This window comes from Ptiloglossa arizonensis, chromosome 1 (genome assembly GCF_051014685.1).
Source record: "Ptiloglossa arizonensis isolate GNS036 chromosome 1, iyPtiAriz1_principal, whole genome shotgun sequence".
NCBI classification, from domain to species: Eukaryota; Metazoa; Arthropoda; class Insecta; order Hymenoptera; family Colletidae; genus Ptiloglossa; species Ptiloglossa arizonensis.
The window spans coordinates 10,795,318-10,814,403 of record NC_135048.1 but is presented as its reverse complement, the minus strand read 5'-3'; the positions used below and the strand labels follow the sequence as shown (position 1 = coordinate 10,814,403).

Below are 19,086 nucleotides of genomic sequence, written 5' to 3'. Positions count from 1 at the left end.
GAGAACATTGAGTACACTTTACAAGTTGAGGTCACTTCAAGGTCACATTTTGATACATCACTAATTTGTTTGCTTATCGTCTACAAAGCCATATTTAAAAGAAAAAAAAAATACATAGCCGCTAAACAATTCCAAGGCCATCTTAATATTTTTAAAAATATGGGGTGCTTGTAAAATCAAATTTTCCTATTCGATACAGCCCTTCAAGCATAACAAATTTCGCCACATAGATGCTTTCCGAAAATGAATGAATCAAAATTTATTTTGTACGACAATTTTTAGTGAATCACCTTATATACACATGACCATTTTAAACGATGAACCACGACATTCTTCCGGTGCGCTTGAACTTCATAAAAATTGCAAGGTTTTTCCTTAAGTGCTACCATATTTTATTCTTTCTGTCCTACGAGCACGCAGGCATTTCGCACGAAGTCTGTACACTTTGAACACTTAAGGAAAAAGCAACAGAATTTCGTCGAAATTTGTATGCGCACGTATACGTTAAAACGTAGCGTGTTGCTTGGGCCTTCCATCGAATCGCGCTCGAATGTACGAAGTACTTGACGTACCATACAAGATATTTTGCGCGAATCTCTGAAACGAACGATCATTAAAGATGTACCACACACTTGTCAGGAATCCTTCAAGTTCTGATAATAGCGACGAGATGTATGTGCGAATATGTGCACACGTATGCAAGCGTACGTCAATCTGCACTATGCAACAGATATAAATCAAAAGATTTCGTATGCCCTTAAGAGAACTGATCCTTACATTGTGGACGTTACATACTTTTCACGTTGAGTTTCTTCCTCATTGACAAGTGGACGATAAACTACTATCGCTACTATCGCTGTTAGTAACCACAATGTTCGTTATATTTAGCGAACTAGGAATGAAAACGTTTAAGTTTATAAAAAATACAAGTCAGAAAATTTTACAATTCCAGGAGCTTCATTTTACGTATCTATATTTATTTGTATTATAATCAAACGTATTTTTATAGAGATACCTATGAAAGCTTCCTATTCTTTGCATGCGTTTCGGTAATATAAAAATATTAAGTTAATATAATAATGATAATAAGCATTAATATTTAAAAATAAATTATGAAACAGTTAATCATTTCTTAGATTATATACGTATCTTTATAAAAACGTATCATCCACAATTTAAGGGGTAGCAGTATATCTGTTCAAATATACACGCACATACACTTTCATCAACTAATTGAATAAAAGTTTAAATCATTAAAATATAATTAGGAAATGCATGTTTGAAACTCAATATTAGAGCAGTACTATTTTTTGAGACCATTATAGGAAAAAGTGAGAAACTCCTTTTAAATAACAGGAGCAGCGATTTTCAAACTAACATTTCACTTTATAGACTTAAATTTCAGACGATTTCTTAATGTATCTTTCTTTACTTTAACTACATTTTGTGGGCGACATTGTGTGATAGTAATTTAATGACGGAATTAAAAAGAAATCTTTAATGTCATTTATAACTAAATTGTGTATATACGATACATAATTTGCACAATACTTTAATTTAACATAAATATTTGTGCCGCAAGATTCAGAATATCAGACTTATAGAAACAAGTTCATTACTTCGAACAAATAATAAATTTGTTTATAAATATTACTGTTATAATTTTATTCGGGCTATATCCAATCTAGGAAGACTATCCAATGATATAATACAATCAAAAGGAATATAAATTTAATGCCAACACTACCTGCAAGAATATTCTATTTCACAAATTTATTAAAAAAAGAAAACGTATTGTTTACGCGAACAGTTTGTTCTAATATTTGGAAAGACATGTATTTTCTCAATTTTCTAAAATTTCTATATAGTCAGTATGTATTGTAGTCTACACATAAAGTTGAAGAAGAATATACTCGATGCATTTGTAAATATAATCGGTTTTCATCATTCCTTTTATACATTCATTTCTTACACGAGAGTGCGTACGTTGCTTATTTTTCTTTCAAACGTGGCCACATAAGACGTAATATTCTTATCTGAAGAGTCATTAACAATTTCGAGCAGGCAGCAGATTCGTATTTCTTTTTTCTTTTTTAAATTGGAATTAAAGTATAGCGTTACTTTCTTTTGGGAAACCTTTATAGAATCATTCGAATTAAAAAGAAGCCTGCTTTATATTATACATTACATAATTCAACTCACTTGCGAATACATTTATACCTTTAAATTATAAAACAAAATGATTGTTATATTTTCCATTATAAATGCATTGTACAAATAAAATATGTTCAACAAATAAGAATACTCGGCAAAATAATCCCCTGTTACTTACAATACGCGTATTTTAATTCAATATACAAGAAAGTCGATTTTAATTGCTTACGAGTATCTTAAATATATATAAAAAACTGTGTCTAGAGTATTATAAAAATGATAACAGAAGAAATTCAGAAATAGTCAAAGATCATTGGTACTTCAAGTTTCATTGACTTGACCATTCTGTTATCATTTATTATCTATATTCGCAACTAACATTTTTGCATAAAATGCACACTGGAAAGATATAGCGTATACAAAATTAAATTATTACATGGCTTCAATATTTTAATGCTTATAGATTTCTCGAGTATCTTGTAACTTTCTTTTTGTGTGACTGAAAAACTTAAATATAAAAAGCGAGAGATCCTAATGTCTCAAAAAAATTGCAATTCGCACGTTGACACGTACGAAAAAAAGAACAAGTGTACAAATATACGCACAGTCTTGATACGCAAAATACATACGTATGGAAAAAATAATATGCTAAATCACATAGGACAGATTGACGTACAATTTCCCATAGAGTTAATTTGTTCGTCGTAATATAAATAAATACAATACATATAATAGAGAGATACATAGGATGCTGGTCATCAAGAGGAAACCTGGGGGTCTGTAGAGTAATTGAATACACGAGAGCGTTAATTAAGTACAACAATGAGCGTGTCCCCAGTCTTCTCAGACCTACGCCGACAAATTGTCAAATAATTGTTTTCTTTGTGGTTCATTAAAACATTAAGTAGGTCTGTTCAGGTTTTATAGTTTGTAGAAGCGCATGGAGAAACTTGGCAGTGCGCAGTGGGCAGTGAATTAAATGGTTAAAGGCTTATATTTTTACTCGGAATAATGAACATACCCGGAGGCAAAGATAAGGATGCTTCTTTTAAATGCAACACTGAAAATCAGGCAGTCTTACGTGAACTAAATGGAGGTGTAATCCCAAGAAATACTGTTCGTCGTTGTGTCTCGTTAAGTTTTTCTTTTTCGATGCGTTTGACCTGTGATATTGACCAAATTGCAAAAACTTCGAACACTCAAAACCGACGAAAAGTATAACCAGACGCGTACAAAATTTTCCATTTTTTGTTTGTTTGTTTCAAAATTCACTTCTAACGTCCAAAAGAGTCTAGAAATTCTTTCGCCGGTGTAATATAAAAGATTTTTTTCTGTTTTCGCATCTATTATACGTGTTTTACACTTAACAATATACGATAATAACCATTGTTGAATTGATAATTGTACCTATATAGATAATAATACAATTTAGCAATAATAAGAGCAATAATAAGTATAAAGTAATTCATAAAGTAATTGTAAAAATCATTATATGATCCACATAGTGGTCTTAAAAATCATAGCAACAGTTGTACTTACACGTGTAATTGCGTAAAGTAAATAGAAACAGACTTAAAGACAAAAGAAAACGACCAAAAAAAAAAAAATACTAAAAAAAGAAAATCTTTTTCTTTACGTATTGAATATACGTAGATAGGCCTAGAGTAGTCCGAGCTGCTCTCATAATTCTTAATTCTTCAATTCTTTCCTTTGTTTAACATTACTTTAATTGCCTTAATTTAATATTATCTCTTATTCTCTCTGAAAGGGTTCTTCACCCCCAACTTATAATACATATATAGACCCTCTCTAACTAGCTCACTACATCCGTGGAGGTGTATGTTGCGTGATCTTTGCTTTATATATTTTTTTTTTATGTATATATATATAATATATAACATATTAATAATTATATATCGTAATGAAGATAGTAGGCATAGCCACTCGTGCTCGGATCACAGACTACTCGCTGCCGTACTCTTTCGTACAGACAGTCTGATGGACACTATGGCTTTCTCACTTACTTTTACACACGTTATTTTCTTTTTACGTTATGTTTGTATTCCGTATTTACGTATACACGTATAGACATTTAGCCAACAAGAAATCGAAATTGTTAATTTTCTTTTCAATGTAAATTTTCAAATTTACATCTTAAAACCTTAAACGTGTACATGGCCAATGTTTGGCTTCATCAATGAAGAAATACATTTTCTTGATCTTGCAAAAAATTGTGAAATGGGTGCTATTTTGTCGCTTCCTTGTAATTTGATACAAATTTAAATATAAATCTTATGTATAGTCAAATAAATGAAGCGTCAACATTAATAAAAACAGATCAGTTTTAAGGGTCGCATTATTTATCGTTCGCTAATATCTATACGTGTGTACGAGCGTATTTCGATACAGCCATGACATAGAGACGCAAACACTACACCAGGATTATTTATCCTGTAAAACTATCGCCTGACTAGCCTTAACGAAATCGCACGTATTTACGGCATTGTTATTCACATGGTGTGTAGATTTGTACATATGTAACGAGGTGTATCTGATGCATGAAGTGGAGGCACTAGTCAGTGTTTCTGGAGAGATTGACGGGTCCTGGGATGGCAATGAGGAGGTTGTGTCAGCAGGCACTGGTTTCTTCTCCCTCGAGCGTGCACGCCACATTTTCTAACCTGTGGGCTAGATGTAGTTTGCGACAGCCCGCGTCTGTCTCCAAGGCCTCAAGAATCTACAAACAAATTTATTGATTTAATCACCTAACATTGACCAATAAATATATTTTCATATCTATAAAAGAGAATAAACTTGTATTAAATATGACGAATTTGATTAAAATATATTACTACTTTTCATTAATATGGCACACTCTACTTTGTGTAAAGATATTTTTAGTCAGAATCAATTATGGTGATCAGCTGTTGCTAAATGAAAGCTGTTATTGGATTAAGTATAAAAAATGAGAGAAAAGATACATTGTCCAATAGAAAATGTAGTTTTAATTTTTGAGGTCTGGGTGAAAATAGGGGTTGTTCATGTAATAGCAGCTGAAAACGTATTAATGTAAAAGTACTTACTTGTTCGTAATACTTGCTGACATAGATGTAAAGTTCCTTCAGTGCTGCAATCACATCAAACTCGTTCGCGTGTGACGCACTCAACTGTTGCATGGCACTAGACATTTCTTGATCAGTAATTTGTGGTAGTCTCTGTACATCTGTGTAAAAACGACCCACTTTTTCTCGATAATGCGGTATGTCCTTTGCAAAGAGTAATTTATTAGAGGGTGAATCTTTCCCTAGCCTGTGCTCCGTCATCGAACAAGAGTCCATGAATGTTTGTGCTATTACGGACAGACTTGAGTCGACTGTCGTAGATTTATTAATATCGAACATGAAATCTGGATTTTTAATAAAATTCACCCAAAATCGAAGTGGCAAACTGTTCGATTTCCATGCATGGGGCACTTCAGGATCGACGATTCCGTGTTGCTTCCCAGCATCGTCGAGGAGATCAAACAACCATTTTACAGCACTCGGTAGTGCTTCGTTCGCGGTTAGTATAGTATTTAAGAAATCATCGACGAATTTCTGTACGGTGCCCTTCGTTGACAATAGTCTTGTTAAAAATATTTCAGGAATTGCTTTGTGTGTTCGCTCTGGATGGTGATGTTTGCTTCCAGTAAAACCCATTCCCGGTGGATAGTGGCTCTCTTCTATAGGCCTTACTAAGTGATATAATCGTTGATTACCTCCGTGACCACTTTCAACATCTCCGTTTGCCGTTATAATCGGCGGTGAGTGCTGTGATTCGAAATACAAACCGCTAACAGGATGATTGTACATTACAGGACTGATTAAATTGTGATTAGGTGTGGATGGAAGATGTGTGGACGAACAGTGATTCGCGTGTCGGTGCAGGTGATGGTGATGCGAATGATGATGAATTGGTTGCTGCTGGTGATGGTAATGTGACGGTTTACAATTGTGACACGGCGGTTTACACGCGACAGAAAAGCCATCGTTCTGTCTAGGAATCAACGACATCACCGCCGATTCTTTAACGCCATAATGCGCCAATGTGTTTATCTTTTTCCATTCTCCGCTGCATTTTGTCGTAAGATCTTCATCCTGAAGTGTTAAATGACCACCTCTACCGTGTCTCCATTCCAAATCTACGTCATGAACGGACGGCCTCAGCGAGAAAGGAGTGTTTTTATAGAGAGAATCCAGGATCTTGGATTTCACTTGATTTATAGTATCACAATCTAAAACTTTGCACTGTATTTTCTCATCAAGATCATCTTGGACAACGTGCAAAGTAACAATGCTATGTTCAATCTGTTCTCGAAGCAATCTCTCTTCGGACAATGAGTATCTCGCGTCGTGCGTAATCACGTCCACAGGACCTTTTTCTATCTGATGTTTTATCGCCTTGAACAGTAAAAATAGAGAGGAACCAGCATAGTCTTTAAGGTAATTGTACATACAAAGCGCCATCCAGTTCGTAAGCATCTTCTCCACTACGGATTCTGTTCTCCTCAGCATTAATTGCGGGTGTTTCGTGTTCACTGCCTTTTCGATGAGTCTGAGTAAAAGATTCATAAGTATATCAGTCGCGTATTCCATTTTACCCATTAAAACAACCATGAGTAAAGATGCGACATTTACTTTATCTCTAATGTTAAAGTCTTTCTGAGCTTCCAGTGTTTCAATAAATGTTAATACAAAGTACTTATTGTTAATCAGCTGTTCGAACTGGATCATAGCCGCGTCGTAATTCGTGCGAGAAACATTGCTGCGTGACCTGGGATCGTTTAATATCGGATGATGGGTGACACCAGGAAAAAATACTTTCATAATGTAGTTCTTGTGATCGAGCGTTGGTATACCAGAGGATTCTAAATCTGCCGTTAAATCAGTCATGTCTGTTTGTAGCTCAGCAAATGCCTGTTTGCATTCCATTCTAACATTACTTTCAAGGGTGTCCATTTGTATTTGGATTCGTTTGTACTCCCTTTCCGCTTGTGTGCTCTTTCTTCTATAAATTATTAATACCAAAACGAACAAAAATACAAGACCGAACGTTCCAGCCGCAATTCCAGCGATTGCTTCTGGTGGAATTGGGTAAGATTTAATTACTTCGTAACGGAGGTAGCCAATGGGGAATCGTAAGCTTCTTCCTACCCGTACTACGACCAGGGGTAGTCCATTCTCGGTTTTAATTCCAAGCTCATCCGTATCGGCAGGTTGTTGATCAGGTGGTATACAGACTAATTGGGTCGAAGCGAGTGATGTTACGTTACAAGGCATTATTCCGACTGTAACGTTCACATCAGATTCGTCACTGGCATAAATCAGATTCTCTCCTTCAATAACTAACGTGTCCCCTTTGTACAGTTTAATATTTCGCGGAAACGCAAGGAACTTTGGATCTTCGACGTAAAGTAAACGGTTCCTGGGACTCTGAAAGTGCTTCTCCAAATCTCGGACACTTTCCACGTTGTCCATGATGAATGCTATTTTCAAAGATAACTGGGAATCTTTTAGTTTTAACGATTGCGCCGGTGTGCTTTGACTGTTAACGGCTGCACGTTCGTTGCGTCGAAGAGTCATGAATCGTTTGGCAACACTGGGACTCGGGCATTCCATTTGTGTCGGATTCAATACAGTACAGACAGTTCTGTTTATTGGCCGTGATTCGTTGTCAAAGTAAACCTCCATCTCGGGTTTCTGAATAGTGTCCAAGTTGGTACCATGAACAGTGATCATCCGACCACCAGAAGCAAAGCTTGTTAGCGGTTTGATCTCCATAATGGTTGGATCGTGAGTATAGTTGTATGGATTACCAACTAATGTGCGATTCGCACCGTCTATGCTGAGAGTCAGTCTATCAATTCTTCTCACTCGGTCGGATTTACTTGTTACACAAGTTAGTCTAGTACTGCTCGCTTGTGTTGCGTTCACCTGGCATGGTAGTTCATCCAAATAGGCTGAAATAGTACTACCAATGTTTAAGAACATGCCGGTAATAGCGAGTTGTGTACCGCCACTTTGAGGACCAACCGACGGATAAACACCGGATAATCTTATATCTTTGTAATTAAATAGCACTGCGCTTTCTGTATATCCAGCATCGTTGCCAACCATAACAGAAGCAGTATCGGTAGCTTCGTGTCGTCCTGTGCGGCAAACAATACGAACCGACACTTCGTAGTCAACAAGAGTACATAGAGTATTACCAATATGTATTTTTCCTCCCACGTCGCTTTCCTTCAATCCCAAGTTACTGCCTTCAATGGTCACCAACGTTCCACCTTCGATCGGTCCACTAAGAGGTTTTATCATGTCTATTCTTGGTTTTGGACATTCAGTGAACGGCGAATGCAAGCATGAATGTCGATATACGCAACTATTGCCGCACCAAGTACATTCGAAACGTACGTCCCTCGTCACACAAAGAGAACAATCTGCGTGTTCACGATGCGAACCCAACACTTCACACTTATAGAGAATAATGGTGGTCTTGTCGACATGATGATTGATGTTCCAAACAACTGTCACCTCAGCTTCGTATTTGCCGGTGACTGCCTCATACGAATAGACTGTTTTATCACAAACTATAAGGCGGCTACTATCGACGCGAGCTTGTACTTTTAGGTTCGCACCCTCTATCGTAACGATGCATTGGAAACCACTGTGTCCCACTTGAGGATGCGGTAAATTTTCAACTTCCAGTACTATCTCTTTGGGTACACTGTTGGGTAACATTAAGGGTTCATTGCGTTGGACAAATCTTGGACAATACTGTGCTCCGTGTGCAGCAAGATTTGCTTGATTCTGTAAACATAGAAATTTATTACGTTGACAATCATTATTCTGATTTATTTAACACAAGTGATTATAAATTAAAGATATAAGATTCAATTGCTGTCAAATTTAATTCAGCACATTTTCAATACATTTAATATATCAAATATTTATCTGTATGTATATTTAAAGTAAGAAAAATTGTAATTGTTAAGATACTTACATTCTCTCCTGAAATTATACCCTGGCAGCTTGTATTATGTGTACATTTGTTGTCATACACGCACCAGCTGCACGCCCACTGCGATTTTACACATTCTGTACATACAGAATGTCTGGAGCAATCAAAAAATGCAAAGTTGCGTGAAACGAAGTCTTTATTTGTTTCACTAGAACGCACAGACAGCGGTACTAAAACATGATCGGCTCCTTCCGGTATATTAGATCTCTCTGTAACGGGCGGTGTAGGACACGATAACCCAAAACCTGTCATTAACGCGTCTATTGGTTCTGCGTGACCAAAAACGCATTTATAATTAGCACCCGCTGGTAATTCGGGCAAAGTTCTAATTGTCAGATGAACTGTAGTCATTTGATTGATAGGTATCCTATCTGGAAGAACTTGTTCAAAATCAATGCATTGCTGTCCTGTACCTAAAGACAACCATCTTGGACTGCTATGACTTGCCTTCTGACAATCTCCTCTAACTGTGCATCTAAACAACAAATTTAAGTTAAGACAATAATACATGAAACATATTTTTAGAAAACTTCTAAGAATAAGAAAAATAGAATGGGAAAAAATTTGAAATACATATTTACCTTTTTTCCAATGAACACCACCCACAATAAGGATCTTTTGCATCAAGACAACTACTGCAATTAGTGTAACTACTACAATGTTCTACTTGAACTTTTGAAATTTTAGAACTTGATAAAACATAAATGTGTTCTCCATCTGGTGAAATTAAACTGTCAGGCATTAATCTGTTTCCTTCATCAATTACAATGCTTTCATAGACAAATGCTTCAGTTCCAGAAAGTAAAACTTTCTTAAGAATTCCATCATTAGTTCCCAAGAATGCTACAGTATGGCTCTCTGTATTAGCTATTGTTACAGAGGTAACGAATTCGTCAGGAAAATGTAAAATCGCTTGTCCAACAATTGGCGACATTCCAGAGATTTTCAAGCCCACTTCGCAGAAATTTAAAATGTTACCTGTTGTCTGAATATAAAAGTAAAAATATAATTAAAAGAGTATATTAGAAAATATGTATTGTAGTCAAACAATGTTTCCATACATGATAATATATGTCATGCTTTAGACTTACTCCTGCTGTAGGACACTTTCCATCTTGTATAGGGCCGCTAACATAGCCCATGTTTCTATACTTAGTGCTACCATTAAAACACATGTGAATATTTTCATTAAACTTTGTTTCAATGTCTTGTAAACTGTATACACAAACTGCTGAGCGAGTTAATGGCTCATTTGTAATGCCTCTACTTGGCGAAAACACAGAGACAAAGATGGGATCACCAACAGAAATACCAAGTTGCATTGCTATATCACTTCCAGCTGGTGCTACTTTTGCATCTTGTACTAAATTATAAAAATGCTGCTTTCCATCTCCCAAGTCAATGGCACATTGTAATGTTACTTCTGTATAACTGTCATAATTTGGATCGCTTATACAACTTCTAGCCAATCTAGATGTATAACCGAGTTCTTCTTGTTCAGGAAGATAAGATTGTTTTTGTACCAATACAAAATACGCATAATCGCTTGCATTGAAACCATACACATATTTGACCAAAAAGTGATCTCGATATTTAACATCGATATACACAATTGACTGTTTGTTAAACGTGTATTCTGCAAACTCTAAATTGTGAAGATTTCTACTAGAAATGGCAGGCACATCGTGCCTATAGTCTCCCTTGTTAGTAAATGTAGTGCCAACATACAGAATATTTGTTTGTTCCCATGCGTTATATCTTTCAGGTCCAATAAACGCGTACGTAGAAGAATTTTCATCGTTAGCTGCTACACTATAGGAAATGAATTCTGGCTTAATGGATATGTTCGACATTTTGTACTTTTCACAAGCACCTTGAAGGAGAGAACCGCAAGCGATTAATGTTTGTGATTCAAGGTCAGCGATTAGTAGTTTGTTTACATTGTCCATTACAGATGTTGTTATGTCTCTAGAAGGACAGCCTCTTGCATGGCACTGAGGATTATCTAGTCTTGGTCCTGAAAACAATAAACAAGCAGTAATTATTTTCTAACAATTTTTGTACAATATAATTAATATATAAAATATAAAAATAAAATTGTAAACTGAAATCTAACCTGTAGAAACATATTCTTCCAGTCTGAGATTAGAATCTAACTGTAAAAGTCTGTTGATGGCACCTGCATATAATCGTCCTGTAGCAGGATCTATAGTAAGGTGATTAAACCGAAGGGCACCTTCTCTTGTTGTATTTGGATCTAAAGGATAAAATCCATATCGTTGACCATCTCCCATAGGAAACTGTATTACTACATGTAGAGATCTGTTTTCTTGTATAGGTGGAACAGTACTAGTGGGCGTATCTATGGCTGCAGTTACCAATACCACCATAAACCAGGTGGCAACAGACATGGATGAAAGGGATAATCGATGAGATGGTAGCAGCAGCTTAGGAGACGACGACACAGTGGACGAAGTGGGAAATGATACAAATCCCAAGAATCTCATGATGTGTAGACAATAGTTGACAAAGCACATGCGCACACGCTATGCGTGTGCGTTTGTGCGTGTACAAGTTTGGGGTAGGAAGTGTAGAAGGTATAATAAGGGTCTGAGTCCCACTGGTGAAAAGCCAGTATTGATACAGTACTACCAGCTGTATATATATCCAGGCACCGACATGATGCTCATTGCCCGGTACCTCTAAAACATTCAAAAGCATCTATATTAAATTATTGAAAATGAAAATACATTATAATATATATTGAAGCTAAATTTTTTACTTCAAATGATTTTCTATAATTAGTAATTGAAATATTATTTTTTTTTTTCAAATAAAGAGTTTACATAAAGTTATTTATGATCAATAAATTTTTAATACAAATAATGGTTTAAACTTCTATATACTACATTTTTCTCCTTTCAAAGATAATGTACAAATTTTGCTTTATATAGTCATTTGTCATTAACATGCTTAATATACGTTAAAATTTTACATGATAAATTAAAAGGGATCAACCAACATTAAAAAGGATGTTGTCAAGAAAAATACTTTAGACCACACATTTAGCATGACTGACATAAGTACAATTCAAATTTCATTCTATACATGATTTTATATAAAATGATTGCATTTGGTAAAATAAAATACAAACACAAATTATAGTTATAAATCAAAAATGGAAATAATAATTTAAAACAAAAATAAATTATATCAAAATAATCTAAAACAATAGCAATTTATTGTACATTTAATGTTACACTAAACTTTGGAAAGACATATAAATTAATAAAACAGAATACTTTCTACAAACTGACTTTTAATATCTGACAAAGGAAAAATTTGCATACACTGATTTTATCAAAATCAAACCTGAAAATTAGTTTTACTTTGCAGATTTTAATTTCTTATCGTTGACGTTTATTATAACTTTAAAAATTTTCCAAACGAGAACTTTAATACTATATTTGAAGACAGCATGGAAATGCCGAATATATTCATTAGGATATTTCATTGAGATGCCTTGAATGCTTGTATTTCGAAGGATTCATGTTGTTTTTTCAAAAACCGAACATGCGTAGATAAACGCAGGCATTTCTTATAATCCAAAAGCAAATTGTCAAAAATGTAAATAATATATCACTGACCGATTTCAGTACTAAAACATCCCGACGACGACGTCAGGCTAGGGCAGATGGGTCCACACTTTTTGAGTAACACCGTTGCACGCACCGCCCTTCATTAGTGTGAGCAGCATAGCTGCACTTGACAGCTAAGGCCAGTGTCTTCGCACAAAGGCAAGGATATTCTGCTCCTCGTCGATAATCGCCTGACAATAACGCGTATACGAACAAATTAGTCAAGTTTGGCGATAAAATACACCTTGATTTTCGTAAATATTCTTGATATAATCACAAGATGCAGATATGTCCCGCGAGCGGTTGCTCAAAAAGAAAAAGAATTACCTCCGGAATGAAAAAAGCTCGCAGCTTCGATTTGTTCGTTCTGATATGATCATCAGTCAGTCAGTACGACTCGTTAGTTTTCACGACAAATGCACATACACATTGATACGTATATCGAGCTGAAATAAAACTAGACACCCCTAATTTGTCACCTACAATCGCTCCCTTCGCGAAAAAGCCAAAGCGTACAACACGACCACACGATGAACTGTTCGTACGCAAGAGTCGCTACGACACATCGCGGATATGCACCATGTCCTTGATACAAGCCTCGATACAAGTCTTCGGTGTAACACTGAACCGCACACCCAAGATTCACTGGAACTCCTTGTCGTTCCTTTTGGTAACATATAAAGGAATACAAATACCGCCCATCACTTTATAATAACACTACTAAACAGAGAGAATCGGAATGAGCCGCCATTAAAATTCGACCGACAGCGACAGGCTACACGAGTTTAGAGCAAGTTGGGGGCCGTGGCTACGGCATGCGCCGCTTGTTCATTATCTTTCTCTCTCTCTCACTCGCGCTCGTCGCGCTTTTCCCACGGTTCAGTGTCTCTTCTTGGTTAGTTCTATCACTCTCCCTTCAACTTTCCTTTTCTTTCTGCTTGGTGCACGGACACCTATCAGCGCCCTCCTGCGGCCAAACGCTTGTACTTTGTCTTAAATGGTAAAGCGTATCTATTGTCAAATCCAAATTTATCAAAATGGCTGCTGCCACTGTGCTGGATCTGGAACGGCGCCAAATTTCAAACGAGAACCAAAACGTCGAGAAACCACAGTATTTAATTAACTGATTAATATCCAAATGGACGGATAATACGATTATTAACTGAATGAAATAATTTATCATACAATGAGGCTGGAAATGTAGTAATATAAATGGGTATGGTTGAATTCATTTCATAATGCATTTTTGTCTGCATTAAGAAAAAATTAGGTTTCAATTAAGAAACTAGTGTCTTGAAAACTGTTACCTTGAGAAAAAGTGACCATCATATTATTTGTCCCGTCGAATCAAATATCATCATTAATTGTATAGTAAAAAAAATAACAGACAAGTTTTAGATTTGAGTATTAGGTGATTTACCCTGTATAAAGTAATGAATTTAGAAATACCATGGTGTCCAAATATTAATTTCACCATCACTTTAATCTCTGGTCAATTGCGTTTAATCAGTTAATGGCAAAGTAGCCGGTTTTCAAGACTTCTACATAAAACATTTGTTGAAACAAACGAATAAGAAATTTTTGTCTTATATACAAACACGATATAATACAAACAGTATTATTGCAATAATAACAAAATGGTTGTAATGAAATTTGACTCATAACTTTATTGGGTACAGCACCTCTCATATTTTTTTCTTTTTTCATAGCTTTCAGTGACGCCCAATTCTCATTGTGCCTCGTAACAAAGGCATCAATGTAAGTTGGTACACACCTTTTTTTTTTTGTTTCCTCTCTTTTGTACTCACATTCTTTACATACTGCACAAATAAAAACCTTTTCTATCTTCCTTCATAAGTCGACTGGTTAAGTAGTCAAGTCCAAAGTGACTCATGCGGTCACGATTTATTACTGTAAATATCATGTTATTTACACATATACCTAAGCTTCAAACAGCTTTATAACGTTTTCGCATTATGGAGAGGGTTTGAATTTTTGGCTGTAGTATCGTTCATTTTACATGTAACAAATACAATAGATAACTAATATAGCGGGTCATAGAACATGATGATTGACGCATAACGTAACTATGTAAGACTGGATTCGTACTATCGTCCCTCTCAACGTGTCTCGATCGCGCTCTCTTAAATTCGTTATACAATATATATGTAAAGCTGTGTATCAGTGTGTCTAATATTTACTTAAATGTTAACTTCTTACAGACCGGTTACATCTTTGAAAGGAAAATCTCTATATATTTCTATATAAGCCAAACTTAGCATACCTAAGTAGACACTTTAATATCAGAGATGTTTTCTTAGATAGAAATACACGCTTTAAAAGTCTCTTATGTTTTATGTATGACAAGCAACAACTTGTCAGATATAAGGAAGGCTTCTCCTAACACCGTATAAAAATTATAAAACAGAAAGAATGTTTAAAATTTACCACCTAACAAGTTATTATACACGTGTTTGTGAGAGTCGGTGCTATGGCCAGCCTCCTTAGGCCTTCAATATACGACATCAAAATTAAAATCGAGGTGAACGCCTCAACTTTGCATACAGGTGGAATTTCATTTCCATTTAGAACTGTATTTCACTCGGATTTAAGCAGCTTCAAACTATCATGTAAAATGACTATATCTTTTGATATTATATTCCTGCTGGTCCGCTTAAAGTCTTTCAGCCATATTTTTTCGTCTAGTATTGATCAAATTCTCAATTATTAACAAGTCCATGAATATCCAGCCTCGTTCTTATTACTGTTCATCTGCGAACTAGTGTTTGAAACTAGTTACGGACAAACTCAGTTGTTACAAGTACAAAAAAGGATCGTGATCTATATTGTTCATATCATGCGACTTTGTATGTGTACGTCAACGTGCCAATATGTAAGAGCGCGTTCAAGCGCTACGATTTATTTAGGTAAATTACGTATCTCATTTTGCAAGGGTGTACTGTATTATGCATTAACGTTGTCACTGACGCAAAAATGTTGATAGTAATATTTTTAGTATTAGTGGTAATTTTATCTGTGGTAGTAGTACTGATGGTTGTGGTAATGGTGGGATACTGTGTAGATGATGAACGAAACCACCTATCCCAATGAAGGGAAGTCATTCTCATCGTCTACTTTTGGAGCATTTTGACGTCCTCGAGGCGACCTTTGCTCAGTTTGTGGAGGCTACAAAATGAAAATTATTGATTATTTTTACTATAATTAAAATATCATTAATAATATAAAATGATTAATTGCAACATTATTTTCAGATTGAAAATAATAAAATAAAATTTCTAGAAAAATGTCACGGTTTATAAAAAGAACTTACAGGACCACGTGTTTCTCCATCTCTAGGAGCACCACGATTTCCATATCCACGACCGTTAGCACGTTCTCCACGGCCACCTCGTCCTCGACCACGTCCACCAACAACGCGCCGAGAATCACTGAACTGTATCTCGATGCCTAACACACGTTTTTGCCTTCCAACACGTTGTGGATATTCCGCTGCAGCATCATATTCTTCTTCATCTTCCTCATCTTCCTCGGCACCTTCTTTCTTCTTTTCAAGTGCATACATTTTTTTCCAGCGAGTCAAATCTTCACCTTCTCCAGCTTTACGTAAATTATATTGAGGCTTTGCTCTATTATTACGTAAAGCTTTCCATTCGTCCAAAGTCAACTCACGCGACTCTTCCTCAGCCGGTTTTTCTTCCACAGCATCCGGATTCGTTTCTCCTTCTTTTGTTTCTGGAGATGCTTGAGTAGCATCTCCATCAGACTTTTCATTTGGCCAATCTTGACTCTCTTGATTCAAACTTTCCCTGTAAATAAAATAAAAAAACAAAAGATTAAAAAACCTATTTTTCTGTAATTGTAGACATCTTTTAAGTACTATACTTACTCAATTTCATCATTGTGAGTACCCCAGTTATGGCTACCAGCACCATCTTTTTTATCCACTGGTTTAATCCCGCTGCTTATATACACAAGAGATTAATTTAAAAAACCATCAATTACACAATTAAGAATGAATTAAAATTTAGAAATAAGTAGTAACTGAAAATTACGTTTTATCGGAGCCAGACTGACGATCAAATTCACGTTTTCCACGGTTATCATATCCTCCGCGGCCACGTGGTCCTCCACGTCCACGTCCTATTCCACGCATTCCACCACGACCCCTACGCTCTCCATATTCTCCACGTTGTTGAGTATCGTTAGAATTTCTGAATTCTCGTGTTTCACGTCCCTCACTAAAATAAAAAAAAATACAAGTGAAATATGACAATATAATGATACTACTTATATTTTGTATCTATTATCTCCTCGCGGTCGAACATTTTAAAGCATAAATGATAGACAGGGAGGCCACTACTTTTGAACCACATAACAGATAATATCATGTATTTAAAAATTATTTTATCCAATGTATAAACTTTAATTTAACCTAATGAACTCTTACATACATATTAAAAAAATCAATTTTTATTGATTATTAATAAAATATTTGTATATAATTTCCAGATGTATATTCAAAACTAAAAATAGTTAGTCCATTACATTCACATATCGATACGCAAAAGGTTATATGTTAACTTGTTATTTATACTTGTCTATATCTTCCAATAATTTTTTAATTTAGAATAAATTTTCATATTTATATTTGGAAGTAAACAAAATGTATTAAAACCTCTTTATTAATTATTTAAATACACGTACAAAGATATTTATGATCAGTGAATCCACTCTACAGACTATATCATTGTTTCGCTTCTACCTACCCAGGAGGTCCACGTCTTAGTTCCCCTTGTCCACGAGGAGTTCTTTCACCATCTTCACGATTACGCCTATTGTTGCGTTCTTCCCTACTTTCTCCAGAGAATTTAACGTTGCGGTCTCCACCACCAGTTCTCTGTTGTGGTGGCTTTTTATCTGCTAATATACATGTACAATTTCAAAGTCAATTAAAATAATACACAGCATTATATTCTTCTTAAAACATATATTTAATTATATAAAATGCTTCTTCTATACAAAAAAATTCAAAATAGAATTTATGTACTGAAAAAAGTATGCAAATAATCGGAAAACTTGAAATTTTGTACATTTTATATCATTTTCAACTGTTCTCAAACTCATTAATTTTAAATTATGATGTATACATAAAATATGCAAGTAGGCACATATATAGCTACCTATTTTAATTACAAAGCAATCTACATACATGTATCAATATAATTTTAATACAATATATTGATTATTTGCAATAAAAATAGTAATAGAACTGTTCATAACTGTTAAGATTCAGTTATTTCCCGTCTGCTAATATATTCTCTTTAAGTTTCAATAAGACGATTTATTTTATGGTTAACATAATATTTTGTAGATAAATCATAAAATTCTATCAAAATTACTCGTTAAACGACACGTGGGGTCACCATTGGAAAATTCTATTTTTACAGTATGAAATGAACCTTACACTATGCGGCATAAGAAATTGTTAAAAAATTGCACGAGATGTAAGTATTGGGGCGGAAAATTCTTTCTAAATAGTTTCACATCGAATAAGTAATCGGAATTGAACAAGGAAATCCAACAAGACGATCGCCGATGGAGATAAAAACTCGTTTAACATGCGGCAAAATATCAAAAGCACATGGACCCACGAGGGGACCAGAGCGACGGCCATAATACCGCGCACGAGGCAATGATCGTAATGAAAAATTACTAACCTTGATCTTTCTTTGGATCTGGCACCTTCACTGCTGGTTGCTGTGCATCTTTTATCACTCGAGTTTTTTGCGGTTTGGTACCGGGCGGCTTTTGCGCGTCTGGCTGCTTACTCTTATTCTCCTTCTCTGAAAGCTTCTCCTTTTTCTTAGCTTCCTTCTCTTGTTCCCGTTGCTGCATAATCTCGTGCAGATCTGCGTCATCCCCCAACAACGGTACCGAGAATTTGTTGGTAACGTTAATGCTGTACGTAGCTTCCATGATGTCTCTTATCCTCTCTTCGTCGAGGATCACGCGAAAATTTCACGGCTACTCTTGAGCCCTTGTGTAACAGAGACATTCAATATTTCAATATGGCCGAGTCCGGAGATAGTTCACCACGAGGTCTGTGCTCAGGGAGGGACCGCATAATTGTCTTGCACCCAGCGCGCCACCTCCCCACCAATATTATTTATACCATTAATTATATACGTTTTCAAGCTGCAAATTGTTGTCTAAAATT

General features: G+C 35.5%; 2 protein-coding genes across 4 annotated transcripts; both read right to left on the bottom strand.

Moving 5' to 3' along the window:
* Positions 1–1,584: 1,584 nt before the first annotated feature.
* Positions 1,585–13,672, bottom strand: Plexb (plexin B). The gene is made up of 8 exons (XM_076309122.1): positions 13,176–13,672; positions 12,858–13,039; positions 11,327–11,912; positions 10,302–11,227; positions 9,792–10,195; positions 9,193–9,685; positions 5,238–8,999; positions 1,585–4,891 (listed from the first exon to the last, which is right to left on the bottom strand). Exons 3-8 carry the CDS (start codon positions 11,745–11,747, stop codon positions 4,784–4,786), a joined length of 6,114 nt encoding a protein of 2,037 aa, XP_076165237.1. The 5' UTR covers positions 11,748–11,912; positions 12,858–13,039; positions 13,176–13,672; the 3' UTR covers positions 1,585–4,783.
* Positions 13,673–14,489: 817 nt separating this feature from the next.
* Positions 14,490–18,970, bottom strand: LOC143149068 (uncharacterized). 3 transcript variants are annotated; one of them, XM_076316140.1, is made up of 6 exons: positions 18,587–18,970; positions 17,636–17,786; positions 16,922–17,107; positions 16,756–16,830; positions 16,180–16,675; positions 14,490–16,034 (listed from the first exon to the last, which is right to left on the bottom strand). In XM_076316140.1, the coding sequence occupies exons 1-6, from the start codon at positions 18,843–18,845 to the stop codon at positions 15,948–15,950; spliced, it is 1,254 nt and encodes a 417-aa protein (XP_076172255.1). In that variant the 5' UTR covers positions 18,846–18,970; the 3' UTR covers positions 14,490–15,947. The 3 variants fall into 3 exon arrangements, with proteins under 3 accessions (XP_076172255.1, XP_076172236.1, XP_076172246.1); XM_076316121.1 differs by having other exon boundaries at positions 17,636–17,789; positions 18,587–18,969; XM_076316131.1 differs by having other exon boundaries at positions 16,756–16,827; positions 17,636–17,789; positions 18,587–18,968.
* Between the last annotated feature and the right edge of the window lie 116 nt (positions 18,971–19,086).

Coding starts and splice junctions, on each gene's coding strand:
- Plexb (XM_076309122.1), bottom strand. CDS start 11,747: ATGTGCTTTGTCAACTATTGTCTACACATCATGAGATTCTTGGGATTT. Junction 9,686..9,791: donor TGGTGTTCATTGGAAAAAAG/GTAAATATGTAT, acceptor TTTGTTGTTTAG/ATGCACAGTTAGAGGAGATT. Junction 9,000..9,192: donor GTATAATTTCAGGAGAGAAT/GTAAGTATCTTA, acceptor CTATGTTTACAG/AATCAAGCAAATCTTGCTGC.
- LOC143149068 (XM_076316121.1), bottom strand. CDS start 18,845: ATGGAAGCTACGTACAGCATTAACGTTACCAACAAATTCTCGGTACCG. Junction 17,790..18,586: donor AGATCCAAAGAAAGATCAAG/GTTAGTAATTTT, acceptor CATGTATATTAG/CAGATAAAAAGCCACCACAA. Junction 16,676..16,755: donor ACTCACAATGATGAAATTGA/GTAAGTATAGTA, acceptor TTTTATTTACAG/GGAAAGTTTGAATCAAGAGA.